Source organism: Callorhinus ursinus, unplaced genomic scaffold, assembly GCF_003265705.2.
Source record: "Callorhinus ursinus isolate GAN/ISIS: 27379988/994484 unplaced genomic scaffold, GSC_fseal_2.0 scaffold9, whole genome shotgun sequence".
NCBI classification, from domain to species: domain Eukaryota; kingdom Metazoa; phylum Chordata; class Mammalia; order Carnivora; family Otariidae; genus Callorhinus; species Callorhinus ursinus.
The window spans coordinates 36,959,677-36,975,077 of record NW_027397071.1 but is presented as its reverse complement, the minus strand read 5'-3'; the positions used below and the strand labels follow the sequence as shown (position 1 = coordinate 36,975,077).

The 15,401-nt window shown below is 37.3% G+C and overlaps 2 protein-coding genes across 25 annotated transcripts in view; one reads left to right on the top strand and one right to left on the bottom strand.

Annotated features, from left to right (window-relative positions):
• FUBP1 (far upstream element binding protein 1) overlaps positions 1-11,897 on the bottom strand; it is a 33,852-nt gene extending 21,955 nt beyond the window's left edge. For 7 of the 22 annotated variants that reach the window (XR_012379400.1, XR_012379403.1, XR_012379401.1 and 4 more), the window contains exons 1-12: positions 11,653-11,895; positions 6,511-6,601; positions 5,605-5,667; positions 4,746-4,784; positions 4,045-4,084; positions 3,497-3,549; positions 3,334-3,405; positions 3,153-3,210; positions 803-965; positions 613-711; positions 386-487; positions 48-150 (exon numbers count right to left, since the gene is read on the bottom strand). Coding sequence is in view for 15 of the 22 variants with exons in the window: in XM_025871981.2 (XP_025727766.1) it covers positions 48-150; positions 386-487; positions 613-711; positions 803-965; positions 3,153-3,210; positions 3,334-3,405; positions 3,497-3,549; positions 4,045-4,084; positions 4,746-4,784; positions 5,605-5,667; positions 6,511-6,601; positions 11,653-11,772 (1,003 nt within the window). In the remaining 7 variants the exon portion in view is untranslated. Of the gene's footprint in view, positions 1-47; positions 151-385; positions 488-612; positions 712-802; positions 966-3,152; positions 3,211-3,333; positions 3,406-3,496; positions 3,550-4,044; positions 4,085-4,745; positions 4,785-5,604; positions 5,668-6,510; positions 6,602-11,652 lie in introns of all 22 variants that reach the window. The other 15 variants (XR_012379398.1, XR_012379399.1, XM_073896453.1 and 12 more) reach the window with 9 other exon arrangements.
• A 293-nt stretch (positions 11,898-12,190) lies between these two features.
• Positions 12,191-15,401, top strand: part of DNAJB4 (DnaJ heat shock protein family (Hsp40) member B4) — a 48,612-nt gene continuing 45,401 nt past the window's right edge. The window contains exon 1 of one of the 3 annotated variants that reach the window (XM_073896479.1): positions 12,191-12,393. The gene's annotated coding sequence lies outside the window, so the exon portion shown is untranslated. The remainder of the gene's footprint in view (positions 12,394-15,401) is intronic. The other 2 variants (XM_025872003.2, XM_025872006.2) reach the window with 2 other exon arrangements.

Sequence of the window (15,401 nt, the reverse complement as noted above, 5' to 3'; positions counted from 1 at the left end):
AAAGTTAACTGCTACTAATACATAGATAATGAAATATATGTACTCACCTGGCTTAAACTGAATTCGAACACCAGCATCATTTTGTATTTTTTTTATCATCTCTCCATTTCTTCCTATTACAATGCCAACAGCAAATCTTGGAATGGGGACCTTATACAAAGATGACTAGGTATTAAGGAAAGTAATTTCCTGAAAATTAATCCACCTCAAATCATAAAAGTATATACAGTATTATGATTGCATCAAATAGGGTAACAAGATATACATTCTGCACTCTAAGGCATAAATTATGGGGGGGGAAGGGGGACGGTTGGCAGGGGGGAGGGAATCCACATATATTTATCAGTTAGTATACAACCATTTCTGAATGGGTATTTTTACTTACGTCTATCCCTTCATTTCCTCCTATTCTTGACCCATACTCATTTCGAACTTCTCTGAAACCACCTTGATCACGAATTAACTCTAACACCATTTCCTTGGCTTGCTGAAGTACAAAAACACAAAACAACACCCAACTTACAAAGCATGTCTCAAAACACTAATTATTCATATGTGTTTTGCCCATTCTGCCCCCAAATCCTTCTATGTAAGATATAAACTTAAGTTTACCTGAACTTTGTATGGGTCTCCTGTAATCCTAAGAGGTTTGTCAGCACCAGTGTTCTGAGGTCCATCTTGAATCATAACCATTTTAACTCCAGCCCGCTCCTATTAATCAAAGAAATTATATGTTTAACAAAAGGGGAGTGGAAGGAAATTGGCTTCAAAACAGATGAAAAGTAATTTTACAAAGTAATACCTGAAGTTGTTTAATAGTTTCTCCCCCCTTTCCAATAACTAATCCTGCTTTGCTAGCTGGAATCATGATTTCTTGAACTGCATTTCCTGGTCCATCACCATGGTGGAAGCCAGGGGCTGGTCTTCCTTTTTCAACAATCTGGTCCAATAACCGTTTTGCTGATCTGTTAACAAATTAGGAGTCAAACAGTAAGTTATAGCATACTCAAAAGGTTATTCAAATAGAGAAATAAAAAATAACTTAAGCAGGTACTTCTCCCATCCCAATTCAGGTTTAGGTGGCTTAAAGCTAATTTAACAATTTTAATTAAGAGAAAATGCCATCAAGAACAAAGAATGAAACTATACAATAAATTTTCTAGGTATGTAATTTGCAGTATTTTTGAGGATAGTCCTAAATTTCCAAGAAGTAGCACTCTACTTTTTTCCCCCACTCTACTTCTAAAGTTATCTCAGAATTAAACTATTTTGCCAATTAACTAAATGATGTATTTCCAATTTTAAGACATCACTTTGGTCACTCACACATTAAAATTTATTTATCCATTCAAAAATACTTAAGAAATGTTAAGTACATACCAGGTACTATTCTAAGTAATAGAGTTACAACACTGAATGAAACATACAGGGTTCCTGCTGGTTTAGCTCACCTTAAGTAACTAAAAACAACATGTTTGGTTAAGTGCTATAAACAAAATCAAAACAGGGTAAGAAGGACAGAATGTGTGTGCATAAAGGTATGCTATTTTATGCAAAGCAGACATAAAAGACTTTACTGATAAGGAGACATTCTGACAAAAATGTAAAGGAAGAAGGAAAGTAACTATGAAAATATCAGAGGGAAAATGTTCCAGAGAGAATTAAGAGAAATTGCAAAGGACTCAGATGAGAAGCATACTTGGTGTGCTGAAAGAATAGAAGCTAAATGGGGTTTGAACAGAGTTGGAAGAAGAATGGTAAAAAACGAAGTGAGAAAGGTGGCAGATAAATCAGGCCATGATAAAGATGCTGACTTTTACTCGAAGTGGTGAAGCATTAGATGATTTGAGCAAAGTAATGATATGAACCGATTCACATTTTAAAAAGATCGTATGTCTATACTACTAAGAATAGACTATTGCTGAACAAGGCTAAAAAGAATGGAAACATGTTGAAATATAAAAAATGGTCATAGACAAGGTGATAGTATAGAGGGTGGCAAGAAGAGACTGGATTCCAAATAAATTATGAAAAAAAAAGACCAAAGAGTTGCTTATGGATAAATGAAGGACAAGAAAAAGATAAATGTACTTTTAAAAAGATTTATTTTAGAGTGAGTGCCCATGTGCAGGGATGGGGGTGGGGAAATGGCAGAGGAAGAGGAAGAGTCTCAAGCAGACTCTGTGCTGAGTGCGGAGCCCGACCTCACGACCCTGAGATCAAGACCTGAGCTGAAACCAAGAGTCGGGCGCTTAACTGTGCAACCAGGTGAGGTGCCCCCTCAAAAAGATACTAAGTCAGCAGCTTGACAGGAATCTAGAATTTAGAAAGAGAGCAAGGCTGAAAATAAAAATTTAGGAGTACATAAAATTTATAATATGTAAAGCGATATATTAAAGTTTATAGGGGCGCCTGGGTGGCTCAGTCGTTAAGCATCTGCCTTTGGCTCAGGTCATGATCCCAGGGTCTGGGGATCGAGGCCACATCCAGCTCCCTGCTCAACAGGAAGCCTGCTTCTCCCTCTCCCATTCCCCCTGCCTGTGTGTTCCCTCTCTTGCTGTCGCTCTGTCAAATATATAAAATCTAAAAAAAAAAAAAAAGTTTATAAAAGAGTAAATAAAGTCATCTAAAGAGTACATGTAGACAGACAATAGGAGGACTGAATTTTGTGGCACTTTCATACTGAAAGGCCAGGAAGATAAAGTTGGACAACCAAGAATGCCTGAGAAAGAGGAGCTAGGGAGGGGATATCTCTAGGAAAGTAGTTCACTGTGTCAAACAATGTTGATAGGTGGAATGATGCAGAGGCCATTTGTGATCTTGAAAAGAACAATTTTAATGGAACCACGGGAATTAAAGTCTGATTCATACAAGTTCAAGACAAAATGAAAATAGATGCAAATGATATGGCAAAGAGAACTACCCCTTTTAAGGAGTTTTATTGTGTAAGTAGGCAGAGAAATAAAAATGTGAGGTTCAAGAACAGGTTTTATTTTGATGGGAGGGATTTTCAATCATCTTTATACCTTGTTAGAAATTACCTAGAAAATGGGAAAACTAATAGTGCAGGAGAGTATCAGTTCTATTTAGGGGCAATGTCCTTCTTCAGCAGGAAAGAGGGGCTAGCCTCAGGCATATGATTTCATACTTACTGGACAGATTCAGGTGTTCCCGTTAGCATACAAGATCTTTCTGGAAGGCCACCACTGTCTACAATTAAAAAACACCAAAAATATTTTAGGCCAAGAAAAGATTACAACATCATTTTTAGTATTTACTTAAAAAAAATATCCTAGTTTTCCAGTCACTCTGAAAATAGCAAGAGAATGTTACCAGGAGCTATCTGTATTTTGCATCCAGATTCTTGTTGTATGCGTGAGATCTGTTCACCACCTCTGCCAATTACTAGTAAAGAAAAAAGAAAAAAAATTATTTGCTAAAAGACTGTAAAGTATGTTTTGATTGTTTTCAAAGCTTTAAAAATTAGGCTACTTACTAAATCCAACCATTCCATCTGGAACTTTGTATTCTTCTGTCATTACAGACCTGCTAACAAAAGACAAAAACTAACGTTTTCCTTCAAAGAAAGAGAATTTGTTTACATATAAAAGGTAATCTAATAAAAATGGACATCTAATGGCTTAAACTAGGTTTTCAGGCACATATTCATAGTCAAAATACAGCTTGAGTAGTTCAAGTCAGAATCTTAAGGTGAGACATCAAGTGACGAGGGTATGGTAGATGAACAGTCTGAAGGCATGAACTGCAAAGGAGTTGGGGTGGAGTTCAGGGAATGTTTTTTTAACAATTATTTTCATTCACTTTAGTTCTTCTAATATGTGGCTAATTCTTCCCATCCTTCCAAATTACAAATGCATCTCACTCAAAAGGAAAAATGATCATTCTGTATCAACTTAAGTGGAGAGAAATGAATATACAAAAAAAAATACAGACACATATTCACTATACGCTAACTTCGTTGTGTTTTTACAGACCGTTGAACTAAATCTTGCAAAGTACTCTTTGAAAAGCATTTCACTATACCTTTGCTGCTGATGCATCGGTGGTAACTGTGTTCCAAAAGCTACCAAAAAATCAAATAAAATGAAAACTTTTAAGTTCACACATATTTAATAATACAATCCTATCAAGCAATACTTTTTCCCATACACATAGAGAACACCACCTTTGAGAGTAAAATTGTATGCAAAATACTTAAACAAACATTGACAATGGGTAAGAAAGTCGGTGAAATAGCAGGTATTTTTAGCAATGACACAGAAACTGTTCTTTCTCAAAGGGCACAAGCTTAGGTTAAAAAATGGAGTTATAAAATAAATTGAATATGAAAATAATTTAGCAATCAAATCTTATTACTATATACCTGGCCATAATTGAAGTGGGAGATTATGAAGACAGGAAGTAATATTTACAAAGACATTCATTCTAAAATATTCATGGCCATCAACTAACTCCAAAGACACCCAACAAAATCCAGGCAGAAAACCCTGATACTAAAATCCAGTTACTGGGCGCCTGGGTGGCTCGGTTAAGCGACTGCCTTCGGCTCAGGTCATGATCCTGGAGTCCCGGGATCGAGTCCCACATCGGGCTCCCTGCTCAGCGGGGAGTCTGCTTCTCCCTCTGACCCTCTTCCCTCTCGTGCTCTCTCTCAAATAAATAAATAAAATCTTTTAAAATAAAATCCAGTTACTTTAGCTTTTAACCCAATTTAAAATACTTACAGTCATTTTGAGGAGCAACTTTCTTAGCATCTGGTTGATCTGCAAAATTAAGAGCCTTTTAACTTTTTGCCAATAAATACAAATATAAGACTTAGCTAACCAGTGCCCAAGCAAGAATAAATATCAATGTAAACACTTAATTGAAATAGCTGAGGATAATTGTTGATCATTTGAACCAAAAGTGCCAAAACTTATCCCAAACTCTTAGTAATCAAAAGAAACATTACATTTCTTTCATTCTTTTCATGTTTAAAAGATGCACAGACATTTAAAAAAAATTCTTTTTGATTGTATCAAATCACTGACCTTAATGTATGTTAAGCACTTTAGAATGATACAAGACAAAGTATTTAGGTCCATTACTAGCAAAATATCACATGCTAAAGGCTAATGATGCTTCCCACTGTAGGAACTGAAGACTGGAAGAAAAACAGAACCTATCAAAATGTGAAAATTTGACATATCAAAGTTGAGTGTATCTGACAGTGACCACAAGGCTATGCAAAATAAATAAATAAAAAAATCACATTACAAGGCAATCTCAATCTAAACTATTCTATTGTTCCTAACCAAACATTTCACGGCATACGCTTCAGCAGAAAAACTCAAAGCAACTACATGACTACCTTCATCTACATCCTTTACACAGATGAATACAATGCATACCTTAGAATAGACAACCTACATCTGAAAAGTACTACATTTTCCTCCCCCCTTCAAACTTAAATGATTAAACATCAGAATGTTGTGCAGCAAAAATTCAGACACATAATCCAAGAATTATTTGTGTCCATTTAAGAATCCACTGGTTTATTTCACGTTTACATACTAAACACAGGTAATAAATAAAAATTCCTGCCTTTAAAAGGAGAGGGCATTCCCTCCCAGTGTGTTGTACTGCTCGGACTTGTCCAAGAGCCATCTACACATAAAATAAAAAGAATACATTACATACAACATCTGAAGCATCATTAGCTCATTTTTTTGTATATTAAAACCTCACTATAAATGTGAAAGACACTTAAATAAAAGGAAACCAAGTACACCTGGTCAAAAGCTACAAATACATTCTATAGGCTCATTCAGAATCCTCCTTAAAAAAAAAATTAAGTAAATAAAAGGGCAAAAAGAAAATGTATCAAAGTTCATACATCTAAAACAAAAAAAAAACTTGCAGACTTCTAAGTTCAGAAGCTTCAACAATTACGTTTTTTTAAAAAATACAAAGCACTGTAAATCTGTTTTAAGCCACATTTTGAGTTAAACCTGAAACACAAAACAAGGTACTAAAACAAAAAAAGTAACATAAAAAAAGGTATAACCTGCAACACACTACAGTAGCAAGCTATAGCAACATCAACCTTTAAAGTCAAATCTGAAATAGCAAAACAATGAAAACATAGCATATAAAGATTAATTCACGTATGATGAGAAAAACCAGTGAAATGTCTTCTAAACATTTTATATTTTTGTTCTTTTCAGTATATTAACAAGATGTCTGTGCAAACTGTCAATCTGGCACAATCCTCAAAGAGAGAAAATGTTGTTTTCTACTAAGACAAAACTGGCTGATTGACTCAAAATTTTACCTACCTTGTCTAAGGTCTCCCCCCCCCTTTCCTCCTGAGGCCAATATAAACCTTACAATTTTAAGAACCTTATTATAAAAGTAATGTTTTAATAAAAGAACATTTGAAAAATATTGAAAATCACCTTCAACTAACCTGTGTATAAAACAATTAAAATACTTATGACTATAACTTACCTCCATCTTCCAAAGGTCTTTTTTGTCCCCCATAACCATAGTCATTTGAATTCAGTGATGTACCAGCATCACCTCCAATTTTTGCTGCAATCTTAAAAAACAAAAGCACACCATCATTAAGGATAACATATCTACTATACACTATTCAGTGCTGTATTTCCTCATACATACAAATGGTAAATATCTAATACAAAAAAATTCATTTCAAAGAAAAACAAAAATTACAGATCAATGTATCACTACCAGTAATAACTTCAAAGAGTTAAAACATAATCAGCTGGAATTAAGCTTCTGATAAATCTCTGTAAGAACAAACGAAGAAGTAATCAGGAATCTTCAGAATCAACTGACCAACAAATAAATAGCTTTGGGGAAAATGTGGTCCTAATTCTATCTTCTCCATGGCTCTTTCCCATGACTCTTCAAAAAATGTGTTGTAGGCACAGAGAATGTGAACACCTTATGGGATTCTAAGACTGTGTTGTCTAATAAGGTAGATGCTAGCCACACATGGTTACCTGGCTAGCCCAAATGAAGTGTTAAATACACAAATGGATACTGAAAACTTGAATCAAATATAAAGAGTAGAAAGCATCTGTTTTTGTTTTTTTTTTTATATTGCACACATGTCAAAATGGTAACGTTTTGGGTATGCTGCATTAAATAAAATATATGATTTGTATCATATTTCTATCAGACAATCCTGTTCTACAGGAACATGGGGGTGGGAGAAGTCTGGGAGGCTGTACCTCTAAGCAAAGTCTCAGCTACAGATTCTTAGACTTTTTTAGAGTGGGGCAAATAATTGCTTGCACTTAACTAAACATCATATAAAAAAATAGCAGCCTCAAGTCACAAGGCAGGACACAACCAGTGGGTATTTACTCCATTTTTCTATGGAAAGAAATATGGAACTAATATTGCTGAGTGCGAGCAATAGGCCAAACTCCATACTATATGTTTTATACTCATTTTGTCACTCAATCATCAAACAACCCTAAGAGGTGAGAATACTTCGTGAGATAATGATCCATTTTACAGCAGAAAAAATCTCAAGAGGGAACTTAACCAGGTTACATGGTAAGTCAATGGTGGAGATGTCCCAATTTCTACATAGCTCCATGCTAATTACTCTGAAGGGGTAATCACCAAAGGTGAATGATACGCTCATTGGAGGTTCATCAGATTATTGTTAATTTTGAGTATGTTTGAAATTTTCCATGTTAAAAAATTACACAGAAAATTCGAACTTCTGTTGCCTAGAATTCCCCCAAAGGGATCCTGATGTGGAACTAAACCAACTGCTTCATGCTTCATTATAATTAGAAAACTGGAAAGGATAAGTATATTCAACGACTTGAGTCTTAAAATCCACTTACATATCACTTAAAATTGAATATGTATCAGTTCCCAACTGTACCTCCCAGGGTTTCCAGATTTCCCTTTTCCTCACAAAGCATATCAGGATTAACTATTAAAATGCTTGATTTAAAAAAGGCTTTGGGGGCACCTGGCTGCCTCAAAGAGCATGCAACTCTTGACCTCAGGGTCCACATCGGGTGTAGAGATTACTTGAAAAAAAAAAAAAGGCTCAATCTAACCTTCCTTAATCATCCTTTCACTTTCTCAAAAGCCTATTCCATGTCTTTGAGCAATTAATTAAAATCTTATTTCTTTTCTGAAAGAAATACCTGAAAACAACTGCTTTTCCACCCTTAAGTTTTAAAGGCTTAACATCTGAATTGTTCCTTAGAACTTAAATACACTGCCTGGCACTGATTTTAGAGAAGAAAGCCAGACAGGATAGTAACTACTGATGATCTTAAGCTGTGAATACCTTCTGCAGTTAGCTTTTATAAATGCTGCATGAGTTTGCACAACACCACTCCCTGAACTCCCAAGGAACTTCCGCATATAGAAAGGATACTTATTTATACCTCCCTATTATCCATTATTCATTGAATAGTTCTAAAACTATCCAAATGAAAATGAAAGCTTCATTCAAAAGAATTAGTAACACCATTTTAAAAATTCAGAAAGAGTACAAAGACATTAAGAAGCGCTCTTAGTAAAAATACTAACAACCATTTTTTTTAACACTGTGCCCTCCTACAACAGAGGAATTTTTTATCATAATCAAGCTTTGCTATCCTGTCACAAAATGTAGAAACAAACAAAAAAAAGCAAAAACAAAAACAAAGACCCAAAAACCCTACTCAAGTGTGCGTTTTCAGCAGAAATTATTGGTAACTGAAAAGTCAACAATTCTATTTTATAAAATTTTCATTGCATTCAAACATAATGCAGCCTGAATCACTTTAATCAAGGAAGAGATTTCAAGAATAACTGAGTACTTAAAGACTAATAGCTGTTTAGAAGCTAAAGAATCAGGGCTGATACTCTTGCTTCATTTGTGTTCTACCAATCATGGAGTCCCAGCCTGATTCACTTCTATCTTCGTAACGTCAAGGAAAAAAAAGGTAGAGAGATACATTTTGCTTTTCCAGTATTTCAGAGACAAAACTGGTTTAGTGTGATCACCAAAGTCCTAACCAAAGAATCCCAACCCCACCCTTTAGAGTTACAGCTTGAAATACACAAATATAAATCTCTCAAGTGGTTCCTAAACTAGAGAAGCAATCTGGTGCCCCTGTGCTGAATTTAGCTCAGAGGGTATTTAAAAATTTGGAAATTTCACATTAAAAAATAAGCCATTGGAATTCTCTGGAAAAATGATTGAGCAACTTGGTCTAAATTACCAGATGGCAAAATGAGCTAGGTAGTAATCATTTGTCCTGCATTAACAAAGAACCGTCCAGTTAAAAAAGCCAATAGCATCCCCGTTACTACACAGCTCTCTGAGGGCAAGAAGCTGTTCTTATACCTCCTCCTTCCAAGAACACAGCATAATACACTGGACAAAGAAAAGAAACTTAAAGTTAGACGGGGATTTTGGAAATATAATCCAGCATGCTTTTAATATAGATAAGGAAAAAGTAGTTCAGACATTAACCTAACTTGTTTCGTCAGTCCAAGTACTCCTCTCTGTATTCCATTTATATATATCAGACAAGCAGCTACAACTGACATATGGAGGCATCTTCAAATGTAATCAGAAAGGGAAATTCAACTCAAAAGCTAAATTTAGGAATCTCAGGCTTAAGATCAATTCTGTAAAGAAACAATCAAATTATTACAGCAAGACATCTATAAAAATCGTATCATTACAGCAAGAGCATTGAGGCAGCTGACCTATTGGCATAAAAAGTGAGTACAAGAAATCCAGTTTGAGGACAATTTCTGTATTTAAAAATTAAGCCATCTAACATAATTAGGAAATTACAGCTTAGCCAAATAATGAAGTCCAATTTTTAATTAAAGCATGGCAACATGAAGTCTTTCAGAAGTTGTATCCATCTGTACTCACCTCAATTTCCACCCTCTTTCCCCCAACCATCATTATCCTCCAGTGACTTCATTCCTGGGTTCCTGTCATTCCAAAAACCCTCATACCTTTGCACATGCTTCTTTTCTCCACTGATCAAACTTTCACTCATTCTTTAATGCCTTGCTTAAAATATCAGTCCTTTGGCAGTTAGGCACCCCACTCTTTGGTGTTGTGTACAGTGCCTGACTCACAGCAGGAACTCTATAAATGTTTACAGAACACGTGGATAAATTAACGGTGCCCATTTTTGTCTACTCCTCTCTGAAAGTATTAATCAGATACTACTATTCATTTGCATTTGGTTCCTTGATTGTATCATCACTTCCTAGGGCAGAAATACAATTCACACATTAAAAAAAAAAATCTCTAATATCTAAGTACAATGTGCAGCACAAATTAATTTCAATACATTGGTCGAATAAAATAATTCAGGTGAGTCTTTCAACCAATCTAATAATAACCAACAATTTATGTCATTATATATGTTTCAGTCGCTATTCCAAAAATGTGAAAAAGCTGCACAATTAGTATTAATGGTGACTTTTTTGTTGACTTTCTGATCATACACAAGTATAGGTAAGTTTAATTATGTGTTCACATTATAAAAATAAACGATTTGTTACATTATTACAGAGTTTACGCAGTTTGACTCAAACGATGCTTTAATGGAACTGGAGGGTGAAAAAGGTTAACAACGTTAACTCCTAACGCAAACAAAACATACCACAAAATCAGTTTCTGATTCCCGTTCGCTTAACGCTGTAATCTAAAAATGTCTAGCACCTAATATGAAAAATGTCGTAAGGAGAATAAAATTATTTTGCTTACATATAACTCCATACCTTTTAAGTTATAGTTACGTTAAGGGACCATCTAATAAAGTTCAAATTAAGTAGCCTTTAAATTTCCTGGAGTAATTTTTTTCTTTTTAAACAGCTTTCGTTTGGAAAAGAACTGCCTTCAAGGCAAATGTACGCACCTACGTAATACAAAGAGGTCTGGTCAGTTTACGACTCTGAACAGAGAGGCAGATTCAAATTGAAACTTCGGGTGTAATAGGCCTGAAGCCATTTTGAGAAATAAGGGGAAAGGACTGGTAACACACTGACACATAAATCCTGCTCTGAGGAAGGATTCCAACACGGGATACTAGTGCTCTCTTAAGTCTCTTCCTTGTAGATAATGAAAGTGAATGATACCGAAAGATTAATTTCGACAGAGCTCGAATGAGCTGGAAACTGTAAAGACTGCTTTACTGACATATCCCTCCCTTACTATGGCTCCTGAGGACAGACCCTAGTCCTCTCCCAAACTCATTACCAGAACCTTCCATACTATTGTGTAAAAACTACGCGCGCTTTATCCCATGGAGGAGAATGTTCACTCTGAAAAAAAGAAAATGCCAAGCTAACTCCTCAGAGAAAGAAGCGCGACTGCCGCAGAAGCTAAAGACCTAAAGCCATCTATGCGTAACACCCGTTGGGGTTCTAAGTGGCTTAGACACCAAGATACACAAAACCGAGCTCCAGCCTCCAAACTGTATCACCAACGTGGGGAACCATAAGTCTCCTCACATTTCAGAGCCCGGAAGGGCACTTCTTTCCTCTTCCTCATGAGCGAAGAAGTAGCGGCCTACACAGCCAGCGGCCAATTACCATGAGCGTTCGGGATCCCGCCGCGCGGTCCAGACTTACCTGCCGTGCTCTCTGCAGCGCATCTTTGAAAGCATCGTTAACTCCTCCACCACCACCGCCGCCGCCTCCACCACCAGCTGAACCAGAAGAAGGTGGAGGCACTGTTGAGTAGTCTGCCATGTCTACGCTATAGTGGCCGCTGCCGCTTCTTCGCAGAGACCTTCCCTCAGCCAACTGCTAAGAAAGAAAGAAAATGGCGGCCGTCGAGCCTGTATCACATTCTTGTGCGACCATCGTGCCGTAAAGGGGCGGAGATTGAAAGGAGAAAATCTCGCGGTGTTTTGAAGCAACGAACTGGTGTGGGGGTGGAGCTAAAAAACAAGGAGAAGCAGAAGGATGTCGCGAGACTTGTGTTTAAGATATCGCGAGAGTGGGATTTATTTTGGCGCCTCCTCTATGCGCATTCTCTTGTTGAAGCCGTGTTGCTTGTACTTCCGGGGTGGTGGGTGATACTGGCGCGATGACCCCGGTTGGCGTGCGTTTCTTAAGACCTGAAGAAAGAGTAGTTGTTTTTTATTGGTTGCAGACTCGGGAAGGGACTGTGGGTGAATTTTGCGCCAAGGGTCATTCTGTGTATCCATGGGAAAGGGAGTCACGTTGACAGGCGTAAGGGCGACGCTACCGTATCTCGAGAGCGCTGCAACCAGGAGTGTGCCTGGTAGAAGCGCGCCCGGGACGCCAAGCGGAGATGTTTCCGAAAACGTCCGCCCGGCCTGGCGGGATCTCGTCCTGATTTTCAGGGTAGTAAAGTGTCCCTGTATTTTACTTATAGATTGGCAGGTCTGTTTTATCACAAGTGGGGTGAATTCGGGCTAGAGGCCTTTTAGTTCTCGAGCTGATTTCGGTATTTTTGTGTAATGTGGATGAGGCTGTGAAATCACGACTGCCCTTTGCCTCTTAAAAACGTGATTGTTCGTAAAATTCCGTTGTAACTACACTTAATAACCTGACACTGTATGTGTCCAGGGCCAGTTTTATTGAGGTCATCTTATAATTAACAAAAACATCTATCTTTTGACCAAAATTGACTTTGTGGCTTCCTTAAAGTAGTTTACCCCAGCCCCTGCCTATGAGAACCCAAATGTAATGTTCTGAATTGTCATCCCGGGACTGGATAACTTTTTAAGTGTGTGTATTTTCTGTTATCTAAATGAACATTACCAGTTTTGGCATTTTATGTTTTGTGAATTAGGTCTAAAAAAGTACTTTTCCCATTGCTAGTTTTAAGAGTAATTGGAAGAGATGTGTGTTGCGGTCTTCCTGATAACTACAATTAATGTGTCCGCTTGTTCAGGGCCCTAAGTAAGTCAGGTAACTAGACAGATACATGCATATAGCTACAAGTGGGCGGTCATTTTCCTCCAATGAAGCTTTTCCTATCGTCTTAACCATTAATAGCTCTGATTATCTTCAATGTTCTTACCTATCCCTTTACATTTGGAGGGGTGAGGATTTGTATTTGGAAAAGCAGCAAATGTATTGGACTACAGATTTAAGTATAACTGGAAAAAAAAAGACAAAGCATTTTTGGGGGTATTGCTAAACAAAATTTTTTCAGTTCTGTTTTGAGAAAGTTTGTCCAACATGACATTTATTAATTAATGGATTTTTTCGTATTTTATTAATTGGACATATACCAGTCCTTCTGATCAACGTAATGTTAACCACAGAGTGATATAATATACCTCCAAACAAACTTTATTTCTATTTTCGTTGTGTCTAAATATTCAAAGTAAGGCCCTTCATCTGTAGTTTATTTGTAGACTCTCCTGGAACCAGGGTGGGAACCAGTTGGAATCAGTTTAGATCAGGATTTCTTAACTCCAGCACTGTTGACACTGTTTGAAATACCACTGTGTACTATAATATGTTAGCATCCTTAGCCTCTATGCATACATAGATGCTAGTAACATAACACCCCCCCACCCCCCCGCCACACACACACTCAATTGTCACAGCCAAAAATATCTCCAGACATTGCCGATGTCCCCTGGTAGGCAAAATCCCACATTGAGAACCACTGGTCAGCCTTCATTCCTGCTCCTTCCTCTCCATTGGGAGGACCTATTTACCATACTTTTGTGGTATATTCCAAATTCTATTAATTTTCATTTCTACTACTCCCAAGTTACCATCACCTCAGTCCTGGACTGCAATAGTATTCTACTTGGTTTTTGTGCTTCCACCTTTAAATCTCTGCAATTTGCTTTTTAAAATTATGAAATTATAGGGCACCTGGGTGGCTCAGTTTGTTAAGCGACTGCCTTCGGCTCAGGTCATGATCCCAGAGTCCTGGGATCGAGTCCCACATCGGGCTCCCTGCTCTGCAGAAGCCTGCTTCTCCCTCGGCTTGTGTTCCCTCTCTTGCTGTCTCTCTCTCTCTCTCTATCAAATAAATAAAATCTAAAAAAAAAATTATGAAATTATAAAAATATGTAATATACATGTAAGTTCTCAAAAGTAACAAGGATCCATTACCAGTACTTTTGAAGGTCAAGCCTCTACCTGATTATATTACAGTTGTTTCTTCATATAGCAGCTTGAATGATTTCTTTTAAAACAAATCAGATCATCTCATCTTTGTCTTCCTATTATATTTTTTTTCAGATTTATTTCAGAGAGCATGCATGGTGAGGGTGGGCAGAAGGGTAGAAGGAGAGGAAGAAGGAGAGAAGAAGACTCCCCACTGAGTGGGGAACCTGACACTGGGCTCCATCTCACAACCCTGAGATCATGACCTGAGCTGAAACAAAGCTGGACACTTAACTGACTGAGCCACCAAGGCGCCCCAAGTATTGCACTTTAAATCCTATCTCCTGGAGTGGTGTAAGGGCTCCATATGATCAGGCTACCATCTCTAAACACTCCTCCCTTTCATTCTTCACTCACCTTGCTGTCCAAGATACTTCCTGCCTTTGGGATTTTATATTTGTTTTTTCTTCTGTCTGGCCTGGATGCTTTTATAGACTTTCACTTGGATGATATGTCCTCATCATTCGAGGCTCAATTCAGATGTCACCTCCTTAGGCCATCTCTGACCTCTAGTTGTGCCATTCTGCAATCACTATCCCATTACCATTTTATAGCATTTATCTGAAATTACATTCTCTGTGTTTACTTGTTTATTGTCTCTTTTCCTTTAGAATTTAAACTGGAGAACAAGGACTGTCTGTCTACCATTGACCAGTCCCTAATGCCTAGTCAGCATTTTAGATATTTGTTCAAAGAATGCATATTGAAAAAAATCTGCCTCTACATTTTAGTTGGTTTTATGACCTTGGGCAAGTAACTTAGTCTCTGTGTCTCAGATTTCTCATCTACATTGATGATCATAACTTCCTTTACTGTCCTCAAATGAGATATTTGTGAGCTCTTCAGAAAGTGCTGTACAAATGGAAACTAGTAATAAACATGTAATTCAGCTTCTGGCATTTTATAATCAAGAAAGGATAATCCGTGTACATTTTTTAGATTGCAGTTATGTTCAAATCTTAGTTTTGGTAAACCCCAGGATCCTGCTAGAGCAACTGAATTGTGGGAAAACTAATCAGTGACTTTTGGTTAGGCTATGTGAGTAGGGGAGCGGCAGGCAGAGGGAGAAACAGGCTCCGCTGAGCAGAGAGGCCAACTTGGGACTCTATCCCAGGAGTCTGGGATCATGACCCGAGCCAAAGGCAGATGCTCAAAGGACTGAGCCACCTAGACAGCCAACATCAGGCTTTTCTTGACTAAATTTATTCCCTTTTGCA